At 39.2% G+C, this 16222-nt stretch overlaps 1 protein-coding gene across 8 annotated transcripts in view; it reads right to left on the bottom strand.

Annotated features, from left to right (window-relative positions):
• phf21aa (PHD finger protein 21Aa) overlaps positions 1-16222 on the bottom strand; it is a 385951-nt gene that overhangs the window by 85240 nt on the left and 284489 nt on the right. For 7 of the 8 annotated variants that reach the window (XM_072272218.1, XM_072272216.1, XM_072272212.1 and 4 more), the window contains 3 exons: positions 8701-8955; positions 5815-5904; positions 4272-4559 (listed from right to left, as the gene is read on the bottom strand). In XM_072272218.1, the coding sequence (XP_072128319.1) occupies positions 4272-4559; positions 5815-5904; positions 8701-8955 (633 nt within the window). The remainder of the gene's footprint in view (positions 1-4271; positions 4560-5814; positions 5905-8700; positions 8956-16222) is intronic. The other variant, XM_072272213.1, reaches the window with a different exon arrangement.

Here is a 16222-nt window from a genome sequence, read left to right as displayed (position 1 = left end):
GGTTGGTCAAGAAGGTTCACTCGCTCGGCATTCAGGATGAAGTAGTAAATTGGATTAGACATTGGCTTTGTGGGAGAATTCAGCGAGTGGTAATAGATGGTTGCCTCTCTGACTGGACGTCTGTGACTAGTTGAGTGCTGCAGGGATCAGTGCTGTGTCTGTTGTTGTTTGTCATCGATATCAATGACCTGGATGATAACATAGTTAACAGGATCAGCAAATTTGCAGATGACACCAAGACTGGGGGCATAGTGGTTTTATTACAGACAAGTTGCACGGACTAGAAGGGCCGAGATGGCCTGTTTCCATGCTGTAATTGTTATAAGTGCAAGGTATTGCATTTTGGTAGGACCAACTAGGGTAGGTCTTACTCAGTGAATGGTAGGGCACTGAGGAGTGCGATAGAACAAAGGGATCCATAATTCATTGAAAGTGGCATCACAGGTTGATAGGGTCATAAAGAAAGCTTTTGGCACATTGGCCTTTATAAATCAAAGTACTGAGTACAGGAGATCGGATGTTATGTTGAAGTTGTACAAGACATTGGTGAGGCCTAATTTGGAGTTGTGTGCAGTTTTGTTCACCTATCTACAGCAAGGTTGAAAGAGTGCAGAGAAAATTTACAGTGATGTTGCCAGGTCTGGAGGACCTGAGTTATATGAAAAAATTGTATATGTTGAAACTTTATTTCTTGAAACATGGAAGATTGAGAGGAGATTTAATAGAGGTACACAAAATTGAGGGGTATAGATTGGATAAATGCAAACAGGCTTTTTCCACTGAGAATGGATGGGACTACGACTGGAGGTCATGGGTTAAGGGTGAATGGTGATAAGTTTAAGGGGAATTTCACTCAGAGGGTCACAAGAGTGTGGAATGAGCTGCCAGTGCAAGTGGCCCATGCGAGCTCAATTTCAATCTTCAAGAAAAATTTGCAGAGGTACATAGATGGTAGGAGTTTGGAAACCAATGGTCCCAGTGCAAGTCGATGGGAGTAGGCAGTTTATATGGCTCAGCAAGATCTAGATGGGCCAAAGGGCCTGTTTCTGTGCTGTACTTTTCTATGACTTTATGAGACTATAGTTTTCTGCAAATTAAGCCAAGATGACAACTTGCAAAAAGAGAACCTGATCTTTAGTGATAATTCCAGATAAATCAACAAGGATTGAGGTCTATTAAGAAAGGAGGTTAAGAAACAAAACTAGCTTATCAAAACACCACAGCAAAAATAAGCTGTCACTTCCTGGTAGTGCTTACTGGCTTGTAATTTTTAATAAAAAAAAATCAATGATACTGCAATTAGCAGGATATGAACCATATTCTAATCATAGTGAGTTATAATTAGTATAGTTATCGCTAGTTATGGAAACTAAAACAAAACTAGGTGAATTATCCAAGGTTATTTTTCAATTTTAAAATACAGATTCGTCAATGTTTGATTGTTGGGATTAGACTGAGATTAACCTAAGTTTGGAAGAAAGATAGACGATTCTTTTTAGATGTACAAGATTCTGAGAAGGATTGACTGATTTGGTGTCCAGAGACTGTTTCCCCCCAGATAGACATCATAGCATCTGTAGGGACAACTTTATTTTTTTTTCTCCCTTAGAGGATGTCAATATTAAGTGGATTCAAGAGTGAAATTAGCATTTGTGACTTTTGAAGACATGAGGTACAGAGATTTTGTGAATGCTGGAAATCTTGCGCAACACACACAAAATGCTGAAGGAACTCAGCAAGTCAAGCATCATGCATGGATGGGAAACAGTCGATGTTTTGGACAGAGACCCTTCAACAGAACTCTTAGGAAAGAGGACAGAAACCAGAATAAAGAGGTGGGGGTGGGAAAGTAGTACAAACTCGCCGGTGATAGCTGAGACCAGGTGGCAGGGGCAGGTGGGCAGATGGGCAGATGAGGTATAGGGCTGAAGAAGGAATCTATTAGGAGAGGGCAGTGGACATGGAAGAAAGGGAAGGAGGAGAGGAACAATAGGGAGGTAATGGACAGGTGAGGAGAAGAGAAGGAATAGGAGGATAACCAGAATAGGAAATGGACCAAGACAGAAGGAGGGAGAGGGAAGAAATTACCAAAGTTGGAGAAATCAATGTCCATATCATCAGGTTGGAGACTACTCAGAAAGAATATGAGGTGTTGCTCTCCCAGCCTGAGTTTTCCCAGATGGAATATGAACAGCATGATGAATAGGTACATGATCAGCTATGGTTCTACATAATGGCAGATCAGACTCAAGGAACTGTAAGGTATATCTCTGCTTCTATTTCTTTCTTATATGGAGCAGCTTGCTTCTGATTTGAAAGCCTAATTGAACCTGACCAAACTTGACAATGTTTTCATGCAAAGCATTCAAGTCTAAATTCAACCTTGTTTGCGATGTTCAGTTCAAGCAGTCACATAAAACAATGTTTTCAAGCAGTTTATCACTACAAGGAGGTTGTTTGATATTTTTAGTATTAATTTATATTTTTATAAAGCAGAGGTAATCTTACTGAAATGGAGTCTCAGGGCAAAGAAGTAAGTCCTTCAGCCACACATTTACACAAATGTCATTTCATGCTCCCAACATTCTCATCAACTCTCCAGGACATTACTATTTATTGACACATAAAGGGAGAATTTACAGCAGTCAATTACCTAAGTGATTCACATATACTTGGGATGTGGGAGGAACCCATAGTATCATAGAGGAAACCTTCGGAGACACAGGAAGAAGGTGCAAATTCCACAAAGACAGCACTACAGATCAGGATTGAACATGGATTCTTGGAGATGTGTAACAGCCACTCCACTAGATATACCCATGTTGCTCTTATTATGTTCTGAGGAAGATTGGCAGATTGGATGCTGAGAGGATGTTTCTACTAGTGGTGTTTTCTAGAACTAGATGGCATAGTTTCACAAGAGAATCACCACTTTCAGACAAAAATGAGGGGTAAATTCTTTTCTCACAGGGGTTATGACAAAGGAGTGATTTACTATATTCAAGATGAAGAATGCAAAATACTTTTACTATAAGGGAGCTAAGGGACACAGTATGAAAGTGCTTAGACCAAAATTGGACTGGCCATGATATTATTGAATGAGGGGAGCAGTTCTGAGAGCCATTCATTCCAGTTGACATTCTTATGTTCTATGTAACAGAAATATTCAGTTTTGTTTCCGGCCAACATTGCTGGAACTCCAGATAATGGTGAGAATAAAAACCTCAAAGGTGCACATGTCCATTTGATTATGAATTTTCTTAAATGCTCTACCCACTGAGCAACATGCACACTGTTTTGAATCCTTGGTTCCCAAATGATTAGTTACCAGTATACATAACCAAAAGGTGCATTATCCACATGCTTACAGAGGAATCCCAACTCAGGACAAGAATCCATTTCTCTTTCCTATACATGAAGGTTAACAAACAGTAATTCTGGAGGTCACAATTAGATTTCCATTTTAAATGGGATATATCCTGGAGGAAGGTGCAAGATAAATTAAAACTAGTGAAATAAAAACCACTGCACTATAAATAATAACTTAAAATGGAAATGCCCACGTAAATATAATAAACCAATTAAATTACACTGACACTGGAATCAGAACTGATGCTTCACTCCCAAAGTGCCATGAGACTACCTCCTGGAGATGACCCACATTTCTGTGAATACACATTGACTGAGACCCTTATTATGCTTCTCACAAACATCCCACAAGGACATAATGCAGAAAGATTCACTCTGAACAAGTTCTAAAGATGTGATTGTTTTGATCATGAGATCAGAGTCCACACACTTATCCATTGATTTATTACATTAAAAATTCACAACTTCTTTACTGCTGGGCACAGTGCAATCAGCAATATAAATCTAACTCGATGTTTATACACTGCATTCCAAGGTATAACAGCCTGAATTAACGAAGCATCTGTTGTATTGGTTAGTTACAGAGTAATATAAAAAGTGTGTGTTTTTATTTATTACACCTGTATATACAAGTAGTTTTCAATGACCGTGACATTGCCAAAAAGCATTAAAAAAAACTTTCTGAATATGTGAGATTGAAACAGAAATCATTTGACTGGCCAGAATTCCCAGCTGTTTAAATAAATATTTTTCCCCCATTGCTTTTTTATCCCATTTTAAATATGAACAGTTTAAAAAATATGTTAAGCCTCAAACAGAAAGATCAAAATACAAAGGTGATTTTGTCCCAGCTGTCAGTTTGCCCCTGCTTCTGCACATTAAAAGCACCCCCTAAAAAATACCTTATTGTCCAGATTTGTTTTGCTGAGTTTCAGCTGTTGGGGACTAGCCACCTTAGGACCAGAGGTGGCTATGACAATGCCTGTTAACTGAGCAGTTGGTAGCGTCTTGGTGACAGCAGTAGGTTGTCCATTCACAATTCTGGCTTGATGTATGGAATTTGCAGCTGATGACTGAGTGGTGGGCGTTAGTTTTGTTAGCATCACTGGTCGCTGGATAAGTTGCGAAGTTGTAAACACAGGGGCAGGTGCAATTGGAATGCTATTTGGCATCACTGGCTTTGGACGAACCTGCAAAATCATCAAAATCTTAACATATTATATCATAACAAGGCTCCTGCTGCAAAATGTTTATGCTTTGCAAACCAATGACCTGCCTACAAAGCTGACTATTCTTGGTAACAATTCAGAGTGTCAGCAAGCTACTAATCCTCAGAGACAGAAACAAAGTTAAGGCATGTCCTGGTGTACATTTCAAGGGATGGAAAAGATGGATGATTTCCCCCTTCTTGCAGCTGAGTTGGAGTGAACTGCAGCACTCTTACAACAATCCCTAATAAATGTTGCTTGCTTGGTTTGGGCCTGTAAAATGAATCAAAGGGCTTTCAGTTTACATAGCTAATGTAACACATTTATTAACTGACCTTGTGAAGCTAAGTATTTCTACTTTAAAGAATTGTTGAAGTCGTAAACAAGAGAAACTCTGCAGATGCTGGAAAACTAAGCAACACACACAAAATGCTGGAGGAACTCAGCAGGCCAGGAAACATCTATGGAAAAGAGTACAATTGATATTTCGGGCTGAGACCCTTCAGCAGGACTGGAGAAAAATAACGACTGCACATGTCGAATTCACTTATGTTTACCCATGACATCAACCTGTAATTTTTGCACTTTTCCAAAATCTCTGTGCCAATCTGTTCCTCAGAGTACCTGTTACTATTGGGGGGGCCTAAAGAACCTTCCTGAGATTGCATCCCTGTTTCCGACTTGCACCCACACTGACTCAGGAAATGATCCATCCAGTATTCGCTTCTTCTCTGCAGCTGTGATATTATCACTGATTAGCAATGCCATTCTCTACCTCATTTATCTCCCTACCTTTTGCAACATCTAAATCCTGGAACATTCAGCAGCCTTTCCTGCCCTTATGAAATGGCTATGACAATGTCGCTTCAAGTACTGATCTACGCTCTAAGTTCATGAACTTTGTTCCTGATATGTCTTGTATTAAAGTAAATATACTTTAATCCACCCAAATGACTGCATTTAAGCCCTGACCACTGTTATTCTTCCTTAGTCTCTCTAGACATTGCATCAACTGCTCCATCATCTAACTTATCACACTGGCTCCAATCATCAGTTCAGACCATGAAAGTTGTGTTTCTTTAATGCTTCAGAGACACAACATTTTAATTGGTTTCAGAGAGAAACATCTAAACTGATGCAGTGTAATACTGTGAAGGGTTGTGTCATTTTAATGTATCACAGTGATACTGCACTCTTGTGTTTTGATTATGAAAGCATAATTATCATTTATATTTACCTGTGGTAAAAGGGTTGGGCGTTGCGTCAGCCTGGGTGGAGGAATGAACTGGGGAACCTTGATTGGTGGGGAGTTTGTCGTCTGTACCTGCTGGTTTGGAAATAATTATTTATTACTTTCGGAAAAATAAATGCTCACATTAAGAATTAATACTGAATCTACTTTAGCTGGTTATGCTCATATTTGCAACTAAGACTTAAGAGAAAATTAACATTATTTTCAATTTTTTTCTCACACAGAAAGATGGGAAACTTTACTGAAAAAGGACCACAATGTTTGCGATGACCTGTGCAGCAAAGACAGTAAAAGACACGTCAATAAATCCAAATCAAGATTCACAAAGTCAAAACCCTTAAATAAAGGTGGAAACATACAAATTGGATTGGCATTTCAATGCAGTACTGAAGTGTTATTTCTAATATGACTTTTAAACACAGATTAACCTGTCCTCTCAGGTGGATGTACACTGTGAAGGTATTTTATTCAAAAAGTAACATGGGAATTCGTCCTCCTTACTAATCAATATCTATCCCTCAAGTAACACATTAACACATCAATAAATTTGATGGGCATTATTATACTATTGTTTGCTGAAGTAAGTTGGCTGTTGCATTTCATACACCATATATGACAATACTTATTGATTATACAGCACTAAAAGATGCATAATTGGTAGAGGTGAAATATAAATACAAATCCTTTCATTCATAATAAAGCTAAAATTTGATAGATATTTTAAAATGCAGTTCAAGTTTTCAGTCAACAATCTTTGAAATGGAAGTTAAATGGGGTGACACAGTAGCGGGGTCAGACGGTTGCACAGCAGTTAGTACAATGTTATTACAGTACCAGCAACCTGGGTTCATTTCTACTGCTGTCTGTAAAGAGTTGGTATATTCTCCCTGTGACCATGTGGGTTTCCTCCGGGTGCTCTGGTTTCTTCAAACATTCCATGGACACACAGATTTGTGGGTTAATTAGGTCACATAAGTGTAATTGGGCAGCATGGAGTCATTGGGCTGAAAGGACCCATTGTTGTTCTGCATATCTAAATAAAAATTTAAAAATAAATTGGGGTATGTCTGTCTGATGAGGCAGTAGGAACAGCAGAAATGTGAAAAGTAAACTGGATAATTACTTGTAGAAAAAGAAGGTATTTGAAAAGAACAGCAAGATGGTCCTTCAAAACAGCCACGCTGATATGCTGGGACAAATGGCCTTCTCTATGGTGTCTTAGTCTATAATATTTCAAAGATAACATCAAGTTTCATTGTTCAGGGGATGAATAATGATATAGCTAGGAAATGATTCAAAGCAGCTGTTAAAATTTACATTTTCTTTTCATCAGTTAACAATTTCTTTTTAACAGTGAGTTTTTAGTATTCTCAAGCAACACACACAAAATGCTGGAGAAACTCAACAGGCCAGACAGCATCTAGGAAGAGTGTAGTCGACGTTTCAGGCCGAAACCCTTGGCAGGACAGTAGGGAATACTTAAACTTCTTCAGGGTAGGCATCCCTGGAAGAAGTAAGATTTAAACTTCAGGGTAGGCATTCTGTCCTGCCAAAAGGTTTCGGCCCAAAATGTCACCTGTACTCTTTTTCTAGATGCTGCCTGGCCTCATGAGTTGCTCCAGCATTTTGTCTGTGTTGCTCGGATTTCCAGCATCTGCAGATTTTCTCTTGCTTGTTTTTAGTATTCTCACTTGTTTTGTTTGGAAATCTGTATTGTTTGTGTTCCCTGGTTCAGCTTCTATGGGGTCACTATTATTACACATGAGACAGTTAAAACTTAACGAAGGAATAAACACTTACCCTCAGATTTCTAGCCTGGTCTGCAATATTAATAGTCCACAAATAGAAAAAAAATCTATTCTAATGACTGGAGGCAGAGATAAATACTCCAATCCAAAGCAAATAGTGAAAAGGTATCAAAATGAAACCTCTTTGCAGCAATAACAGCAATGTTAGCTTACATTGAGAAGTCAAGCAATTGCAGTGGAAACTGGTTGGAACTGTAGTAGAAGTTAAAATAAATTAAAAATAAGCCAAGAGCTACATAAAATGGAAGTAAATATTCAGGAATTTAACAGAAATACGAAGGATAATAATAAGCCAATGTTTATTATAAGTTTATACATTATCCACATTGTTTAAGCTTAAGCCATAACTCATTGCTTAAACATCTTTCTCTCATGTGGCAGATATTTCATGTTTTTCTTCCTGTTCTTTTGATATAGTATAGGCTCTAGGTGGTTGGAAAGTCTCTATTTTGTAATGCACAAAGTAAATCAGACTGAGCAAATAAACCAAAAGCTTATTGCATATCATTTTTATATTAGTTCAGCTATTCAAATTCTGCTTGCTTTGACTAATTGCTATCATGCAGAAATTGATATATTTACTACAAATTAATTTTAATTCTCCCCAAAAGCAAAGATATGGGCAGACAAAGGAGTAGAAGAAAGGTAACTGTGGAAAACTTATATTTCTCTGACTTTTGTTTGAAAGTAGTTCTGATTATGTCAGATCATTGTCAGTCAATGATTTGGCATGTTTTAGCAGTTACAGTTCACAGATTCAAGCACCAAACTATAGAAGAAGCTATAAAGATATAGAGGGAAGTTTGACTTATCACTGTTATGTGAAGTATGGGGGTGAGGAGTAGGTAGCTGGATGAGATTGAAACAGAATGATTGATCATTATTACCCATCTGACTGGTACCATTGCTACTTAGTCAGAAATGTAGGAAGGATACTTCTGTTGAAAGATGGTCCCTCTTGTAATATATTTATAATGAACTCACAAAACAATGAAAGATTTGTGGCTATGAATTGCAACACAGACTTTAAAAGAAAAAAAAAGTACTTCCAAGTTTTTCTTACCAACTGTACAGTTGATTTTGGCATTATTCGTACAGCGTCAGCCCCCAGAGTTGTCAGTTTGTTGGTAATCTGTAGGTTGATGGGTGTGTTTTGAGAGTCTGTATTAACCACTGGTTTCTGAGGGTTGCTTAGAGCTGTTACCATGGCAATGGTGGGTCTTGGTGAAAGAACTGAGGCAGGCATAGTATGTGTTGTTTTCAGTAGAGTAAGTGGAATCTGCTTTGTGGTAACAACTGAAGGTTCACTTATTGTCTTCTGAAAATTTAAAAAATAAACAAATAGTCATTAGCCTTTTGAATAATGAAACAACAAATATAGATGCAAATACTTCAGCCAAAATATTCACAACTTCCAGTTTTAAAACAACATTTCTATTCTGAACAAATTGAAAGAACATGAAGAGGAAAATCAATGTGACAATGCAACAAAAAGGAGAAGTCAAAGAACATAAGAAGCATTTATAACTTCACTGTGAATATGTTTCAGCATCTGTTATCAGCATTAAGACTCAATAAACCCAAAAAGTCACGTCAATGGAAATGCTCAGGAGATCAGACAAAAGCCGTGGTATGAAAACTAGTTACATTTTAGTTCAATGATCTTTCAGCTAGAAGTTCTGCTGAAAAAATCACCAACCCATAAATATCCTTTTTTCTTAAGGAAAAGTCTAACTTGGCACAAAATTCAAGAGTAGAATTCCCAGGATCAATATCGGCATCTTCCAGCAAGCTCCATAATTGGGGCATGTACACAGCCACAAAGTCACCAATGGAACTTCGCAGGTCTCAAACCTGCTGCAACTTATAGACCCCAAGTTATTCATGTATAGCAGCAGAAAAGTTTGCAAGTTCCTTTGAATAGTTTTCTTCAGTGAGTACAGATCATATTTCCAGTAAAACAGTTGTTTTGATGTCTAATTACAGTAACCTAGAGAACTACTACTACTACAACGTAGTAGAGAACAGAAAGATGAACTGAAGCACTGCTCTTAGGATTCAGTCAGTCAAAAAATCTGTAGTTTAAGATCGCTGCTGAATTATCAGTACTGTCAGAAAGAAAAGAAAGCTAGAGCAAGAGCTAATCAACTATACATAAAATATCATGACAAAAATTAAATCCACAGCATGTACATGATTTCCTTTGGAAGAGCTTAATGCATCACTACCTGCTAACTAGGACAATCACACTAATGTATTTCAAAGAGATCCTGGATTTCCTTTCTAATTTTTATACTCTTTAGCTATACAAATAAATAAAATCAGGATAGTGACAGAGGTTAGCCTGTTGTGTTCCTTGGATTTGCTGTGTATACCTGCAAGAAAATGAATCTCTGAGTTGTATACAGTGACATATATGTATTTATTTTTAACTTTGACACCTGATGGCAGATGGGAAAGAGCAGTTCCTGAAACATTGAGTGTGTGCCTTCAGTCTCACACTCCTGGATGATGGAGGTTCTTAATGATGGATATTGCCTTTTTGCAGCATTGCATTTTGAAGATGTCCTTGATGCAGGGGTGGCTAGTGCCCATGATGGAGCTGACTAGTTTACACCTTTCTACAGCTTTTTCTGATCCTGTGCAGCAACACCCTCCCTCCCAATACCAGATAGTGATGCATGTAGGTAGAATGCTCTCCACAGTACATCTGCAGAAATTTGTGAATGTCTTGGGTGACATATCAATTCTCCTCAATGAAATATAGCTGCTGTCATGCCTTCTTTGCACAAGCATCAATATATTAAGCCCAGGATAGATCTTCAGAGATTTTGACACCCAGGAACTTGAAACTCCTCACCCTTTCCACTCTGACCCCTTGATAAGGATTGATGTGTGTTCCCTCGATCCTCTTCTTGAAGTCCACAATTAACTCCTTGGCCTTTCTGATGTTGAGTGCAAGGCTGTTGCTGCAACACCCCTTAACCAGCTAGTCTATTTCATTTCTGCGCACCTCATCACCATTTGAAATTCTGCCTACAATAGATGTGTCATTGGCAAATTTATAGATGGCATTTAAGCTGTGTTTAACCACACAATTGTGGGCGTAGAGAGAATACAACAGTGGGCTAATCATGCACGTACCAATCCAATGCTGATCGTCAGTGAGATGTTATTTCTGATCTGCAGTGACTGCGGTTTCCCGGTAAGGAAGTCATTGATTGAGAGTTGAAGAGGAAGGTACAGAGGCCTAGGATTTGAAGCTCGTTGATTAGAACTGAGAGTATGATTGTGTTCAATGCTTAGCACCCTGAAGCAGGTAGTACTATTGTCTAGGTGCCGGTTAGACTGCATCCGCTACAGACCTACTATGGCAATAGGCAAATTGCAGCAGGTCCTTGCTTAGGCAGGAGTTGATTCTAGCCATAATCAAACTCTCTCTGCACTTGATCATAGTAGATCCCAGTGCACTGGGTGACAGTTGTTGAGGCAGCTCACCCGAATATTATTAAGGATTGGTAAAATTGTTGCCCTTTTGAAGCAGTTGAGACCCTTCAAATGCAGCAGTGAGGGATTGAAGATGTTTTTGAACATTCCCACCAGCTGGTTGACACAGGTTCTCAAAGCCCTACCAGTCACACCATCAGGGCCTGATGCCTAGCAAAGGTTCACCTTCTTTGAAGATGCTCTAACATCAGCCTCTGAGACAGATAACAGGATTACTGGATGCTGCTGGGATTCACAGAGGTGCAGTTTTATTCTCCTTTTCAAAGTATGCATAAAAAGGCATTGAGCTCATCTGGGAATGAAGCATCACTGCCATTCACAATGTTAGGTTTCACTTTGTAAGAAGTAATGGCCTGCAAACCCTGCCAGAGCTGGCGTGCATCTGATTCTGTCTCAATTCAATTGGAGTTGGTTTTTTTAGCCCCTAAAATAGCCTTCTGTATGCTGTAGCAGAATTTCTTGCATGGTTCTGGACCAGCAGTCTTGAATATTCAGTTTTGATCTAGTCCTCAGCAGACTATGAATCTCCTGGTTCATCCATAACTTTTGGTTTGGATATGTCTGGCATTTTGTTGAAGGCACACACTCATCCACACAGGTCTAGATGGTCAGTGATAACTGTTGTGTATTCATTCAGACTCAAAGACGAATCCCTCAATATTGCCCAGTCCACCGACCCAAAGAAGTCCTATAAGCGCTCTATCACCTCCCTGACCATACCTTCTTGGTGCTCACCAACAGTTGTGAGATCTTTAGTTCCTGCCTATATGCTGGGAACAGAAGTACAGCCAGGTGATTGGACTTTCCAAAGTGGGGGCATGGGATGGCATGGTAAGCATTCTTGATGGTGGTATAACAGAGTTGCCTCCTCCAGTTCCACAGGTGATATGTTGGAGGTAGCTGTTCAGAGACTTCTTCAAGCTGGCCTAGCTGAAAACCCCCACAATGATAGGGAAGGCATCAGGACAATAATTTTGTGCCTGTTGAAACATACCAACCAATAGACAAGCTGCAGGAAATAAGACCGCTAACATGAACAAATGAAACATATGGGATGGTGCCCAGGTGTCAACATATAAAGTTTATTGAACATTCGGCTCTTTAAAAATTTCCGAAAATATGAAGAACCAGCTTCAATTTAGCCCTGCAACATTCACCATCTGCAGATTTTCTCTTGTTTGTATCCTCCCTTGAAGAATCTATAAGCTTTGTTTCCCTAGCACGACAGAACAAGTTGATATTGCATTAGCTGTGAAAACAACAAAAATACTGCAAACTTTTAAAATTTTGGTGAACGGTAACTAAGTTCGGATTAGTATGATTTGCTGAATAATGAAATTAAGCACGCAATGGTGATAAGGATGCACATTATTACCTCTTCATTATTCCCTGAAGTCTGCAATCTGCAGTATGATATTTCAGACAAACTCAAATTACTGCAATTTTAAATTGGAGCCATATAAGGCAAACTGTCCAAGTTCCTTAACAGAAGCATAAAATGCAAGAAATACTCAGGAGGTCAGACCACATCTGTAGAAGGGGAACAGAGACCCTTCGTCAGAAACGAAAAGGAGACAAAAGAAGCTTGTAAAGTTGCAGGGAAGGTTGGGGGAGGAGATTGTCTATGCTGGGGAAAAATGGAGAGGCCTGGAGATAAATAGTAAACAAGATTATCTGGTCATTGAGTGATTGGGAGCAGTTAGAAGATGTGAACATACACAAAGGACCTAAGCAAAAGAATATGGGAGTTGTGAAATGCAGAGCTTGAGGGCATAACCAGTAGCTCAAACTGAGCATGTACTTCAATCCCAGAGACGGAAAAAAGGATGGGGGGGAAGGTGAGGGATGGAAGAGAACAAGCTGAGCAAATATAAAAGATGGATTTGATTTTCCACTGTTTTTTTGCAAAGCACATTACCCTGCGTATAGTCATAATTATTGATTTATACAGCACAAAAACAGGCCTTCATCCCAATTTAGACAATTCAGCCTGAACAGGTCATATAAATCTCATTTCAAGTTCAATTACCATTCAACTATACATGAATATAGCAAAATGAAACAGTGTTCCTCCAGGGCCAAGGTGGAAAACACCTTACTAATAGCATACAGATTACTGGACAGAGCACATATGGTCACAATTTCAGGAAAAAAGTTACAAATAGAGAAAAAAATAACAACACACAAAATGCTGGAGGAACTCAGCAGGTCAGGCAGCATCTATGGAAATGAATAAACAGTCAATATTTCAGGCCAAAACACACCATCCCACCAGCCTCTGCATCCAGTACATAATTCTCCGCAACTTCCTCCATCTCCAATGGGATCCTACCACCAAGCACATCTTTCCCTCCTCCCCATTTTCTGCTTTCCGCAGGGATTGCTCCCTACGTGACTCCCTTGTCCATTCGTCCCTCCTGGCACTTATCCTTGCAAGCAGAACAAGTGCTATACCTCCTTCCTCACTACCATTCAGGGCCCTAAACAGTCTTTCCAAGTGAGGCGATACTTCACCTGTATGTCTGATGGGGTCATCCATCCAGATCTGACTATCATCTCCCTATCATGCTCCTCCCCCTTTTTCTTTCTTCCATGGTCTTCTGTCTCTTTCATCAATCAACTTCCCAGATGTTTACTTCATCCCTCCCCCTTCAGGTTTCACCTACAGGTTTCCCCCGCTATCCGAAAGTAGAGTGTTCCTATGAAACCTTTCGTAAGCCGAAATGGTGTAAAGCTAAGAAGCAATTACCATTAATTTATATAGGAAAAATGTTTGAGCACTCCCAGACCCAAAAAATAACCTACCAAATCATACCAAATAGCACGAAAAACCTAAAATAACACTAACATGTAGTAAAAGCAGGAATGATATGATAAATACACAGCCTATATAAAGTAGAAATAATGTATGTACAGTGTAGTTTCACTTACCAGAATTGGAAAGATTTAGCCAAAACCGATTTGTAGAAAAAAAAAATCAGCATGTACACACATGCACACACTCCTGCCCGCATAAGGCTTCACAGTCTTGGTAGTCTTTCTTGGGGTAAATACAAGTTTAAAGCGGGCGCCTTTTTTCATAAAAGCGAAAATCCTCTTCGGATTTCTTTCGGTTAGCGAAAACAGATACTAATATAGGTCCTTCGTAAAAAAGTGAAGTGATGTAAAGCAAACTTTCGTAAAGCAGGGGACACCTGTATTACCTTGTGCTTCTCTCTCCCCTCTCCCCCACCTTTTAAGTCTGCTCCTCAGCTTTTTTCCTCCAATCCTGATGTAGGGTTTTGGCCCAAAATGCCGAATGTACTCTTTTCCATAGATGCTGCCTGGCCTGCTGAATTCCTCCAGCATTTTGTGTGTTGCTCATATTTGCAGCATCTACAGATTTTCTATTGTTTGTGACACAATTGTTTTTCATAATTTCACACTTCTTCAATGAACTCCAATAACAAATTCTATTTTATTCCCTCAATGGGTTTACTGAGCTTTCCTTAAATATATTTTTGCAAATTGCCTCAACTACCCCTGCTTGTAGCTGATATTAATAGATTTGGCAGCACCTCCAATCTAGTCCTCGCTGAAGTATTAATCTGCCTAGTTCCATCAACCTGTACCCAGACCATAGCCTTCCATATCATTCTCATCCATGTACCGAACCCATACCCACCACTTCCATACCCTCGTTCCACACTCTTACCACCGAACGAAGAAATTCCCCTTAAATATTTTACCCTTCACCTTTAACTCTTGACTTCTAGTTCTGGTTTCACTCAACCTCAGTGGATAAATCCCAGTATACCTCTATCTAATCTCATTCTTCTACACTCTATGGAATAAAGTCTTACCCTATTCAACCTTTCCCTTTAACTTAGGGCTCCAAGTACTGGCATGATCCTAGTAAGTTTTCTCTGTAGTCTTTCAATCTTATTGACATCCTTCCTGCAGGTAGGTGACCAAAACTTCACAGAATATTTCAAATTAGGCCTCACCAATGTCTTATACAACTTCTACATCCCAACTCCTGTACTCAGTACTTTGATTTATGAAGGCCAATGCACCAAAGGCTTTCTTTACAACCATATCTACTTGTGACACCACTTTCAAGAAATTATAGATCTATATTCCCAGATCCCTCTGTTATGCTGCACTCCTTAATGCTGCTCACCATGCAAATTCTACCCTGATTTGACTTCCCAAGGTGCAACACCTCACACTTGTCTGCATTAAACTCCATCTGCCATTTTTCAGCCTATGCCACGTTTCCAGCTGGCCCAGATCCTGCTACAAGTTTTCAGTCTTTTTCGCTGTCCACTACATCCCTAGTCTTGCTGATCCAGTTAATCACATTATATAGATGACAAATAATAATGGACCCAGCACTGATCCCTGCGACTTAACACTTGTCATAGGCCTCGAGTCAGAGAGGCAACTATCTACTACCACTCTGTAGCTAACACACACAAAGCTATGATGACTACCTCTAATCAGTCCCTGTCTATCCAAATATTTATATATCCAGTCCCATGAAATACTTCCAATAACTTATCTGCTATTGATGTCAGGCTCACCAGGTCTGATTCCCAGCTTATTCTTAGAACCTTACTTAAACAATAAAACAACATTTTCTGGCACCTCACCCGTGGCTAAGGACTTCATAAATATTTCTACTAGGGCCCCTGTAATTTCTGCATTAGCCTCTTACAGGGTCTGAGGGAATACTTTGTCAGGCCTTGCAGATTTACCCACCCTTATTGTCCTCAAGACAGTAAACATCAATCTGTATACAGTCCATGACCTCATTGCTAATTTGCCTCACTTCTAGACTTTGTGTCTTTTGCTTGAATAAATACAGATGCAAAAAATCCATTTAAGATCGCTCCCATCTCTTTCAGCTCCATGCATAGATGATCACTCTGATCTTTCAGAAGACCAATTTTGTCACATGCTATCCTTTTTCTCTAAATATATCTGTAGAAGCTATTGGAATTATCCTTCACCTTGTCTGCTGGAGCAACCTCATGTTTTCTTTCAGCTCTCCTGATTTCCTTTTTAAGTGTTCTCTTAAAAAGGAGTGCATTTCT

Source organism: Mobula birostris, chromosome 11 (genome assembly GCF_030028105.1).
Source record: "Mobula birostris isolate sMobBir1 chromosome 11, sMobBir1.hap1, whole genome shotgun sequence".
Classification (NCBI taxonomy): Eukaryota; Metazoa; Chordata; class Chondrichthyes; order Myliobatiformes; family Myliobatidae; genus Mobula; species Mobula birostris.
The sequence above is the reverse complement of the archived record's forward strand: the minus strand, read 5'-3'. Positions and strand labels throughout refer to the sequence as shown.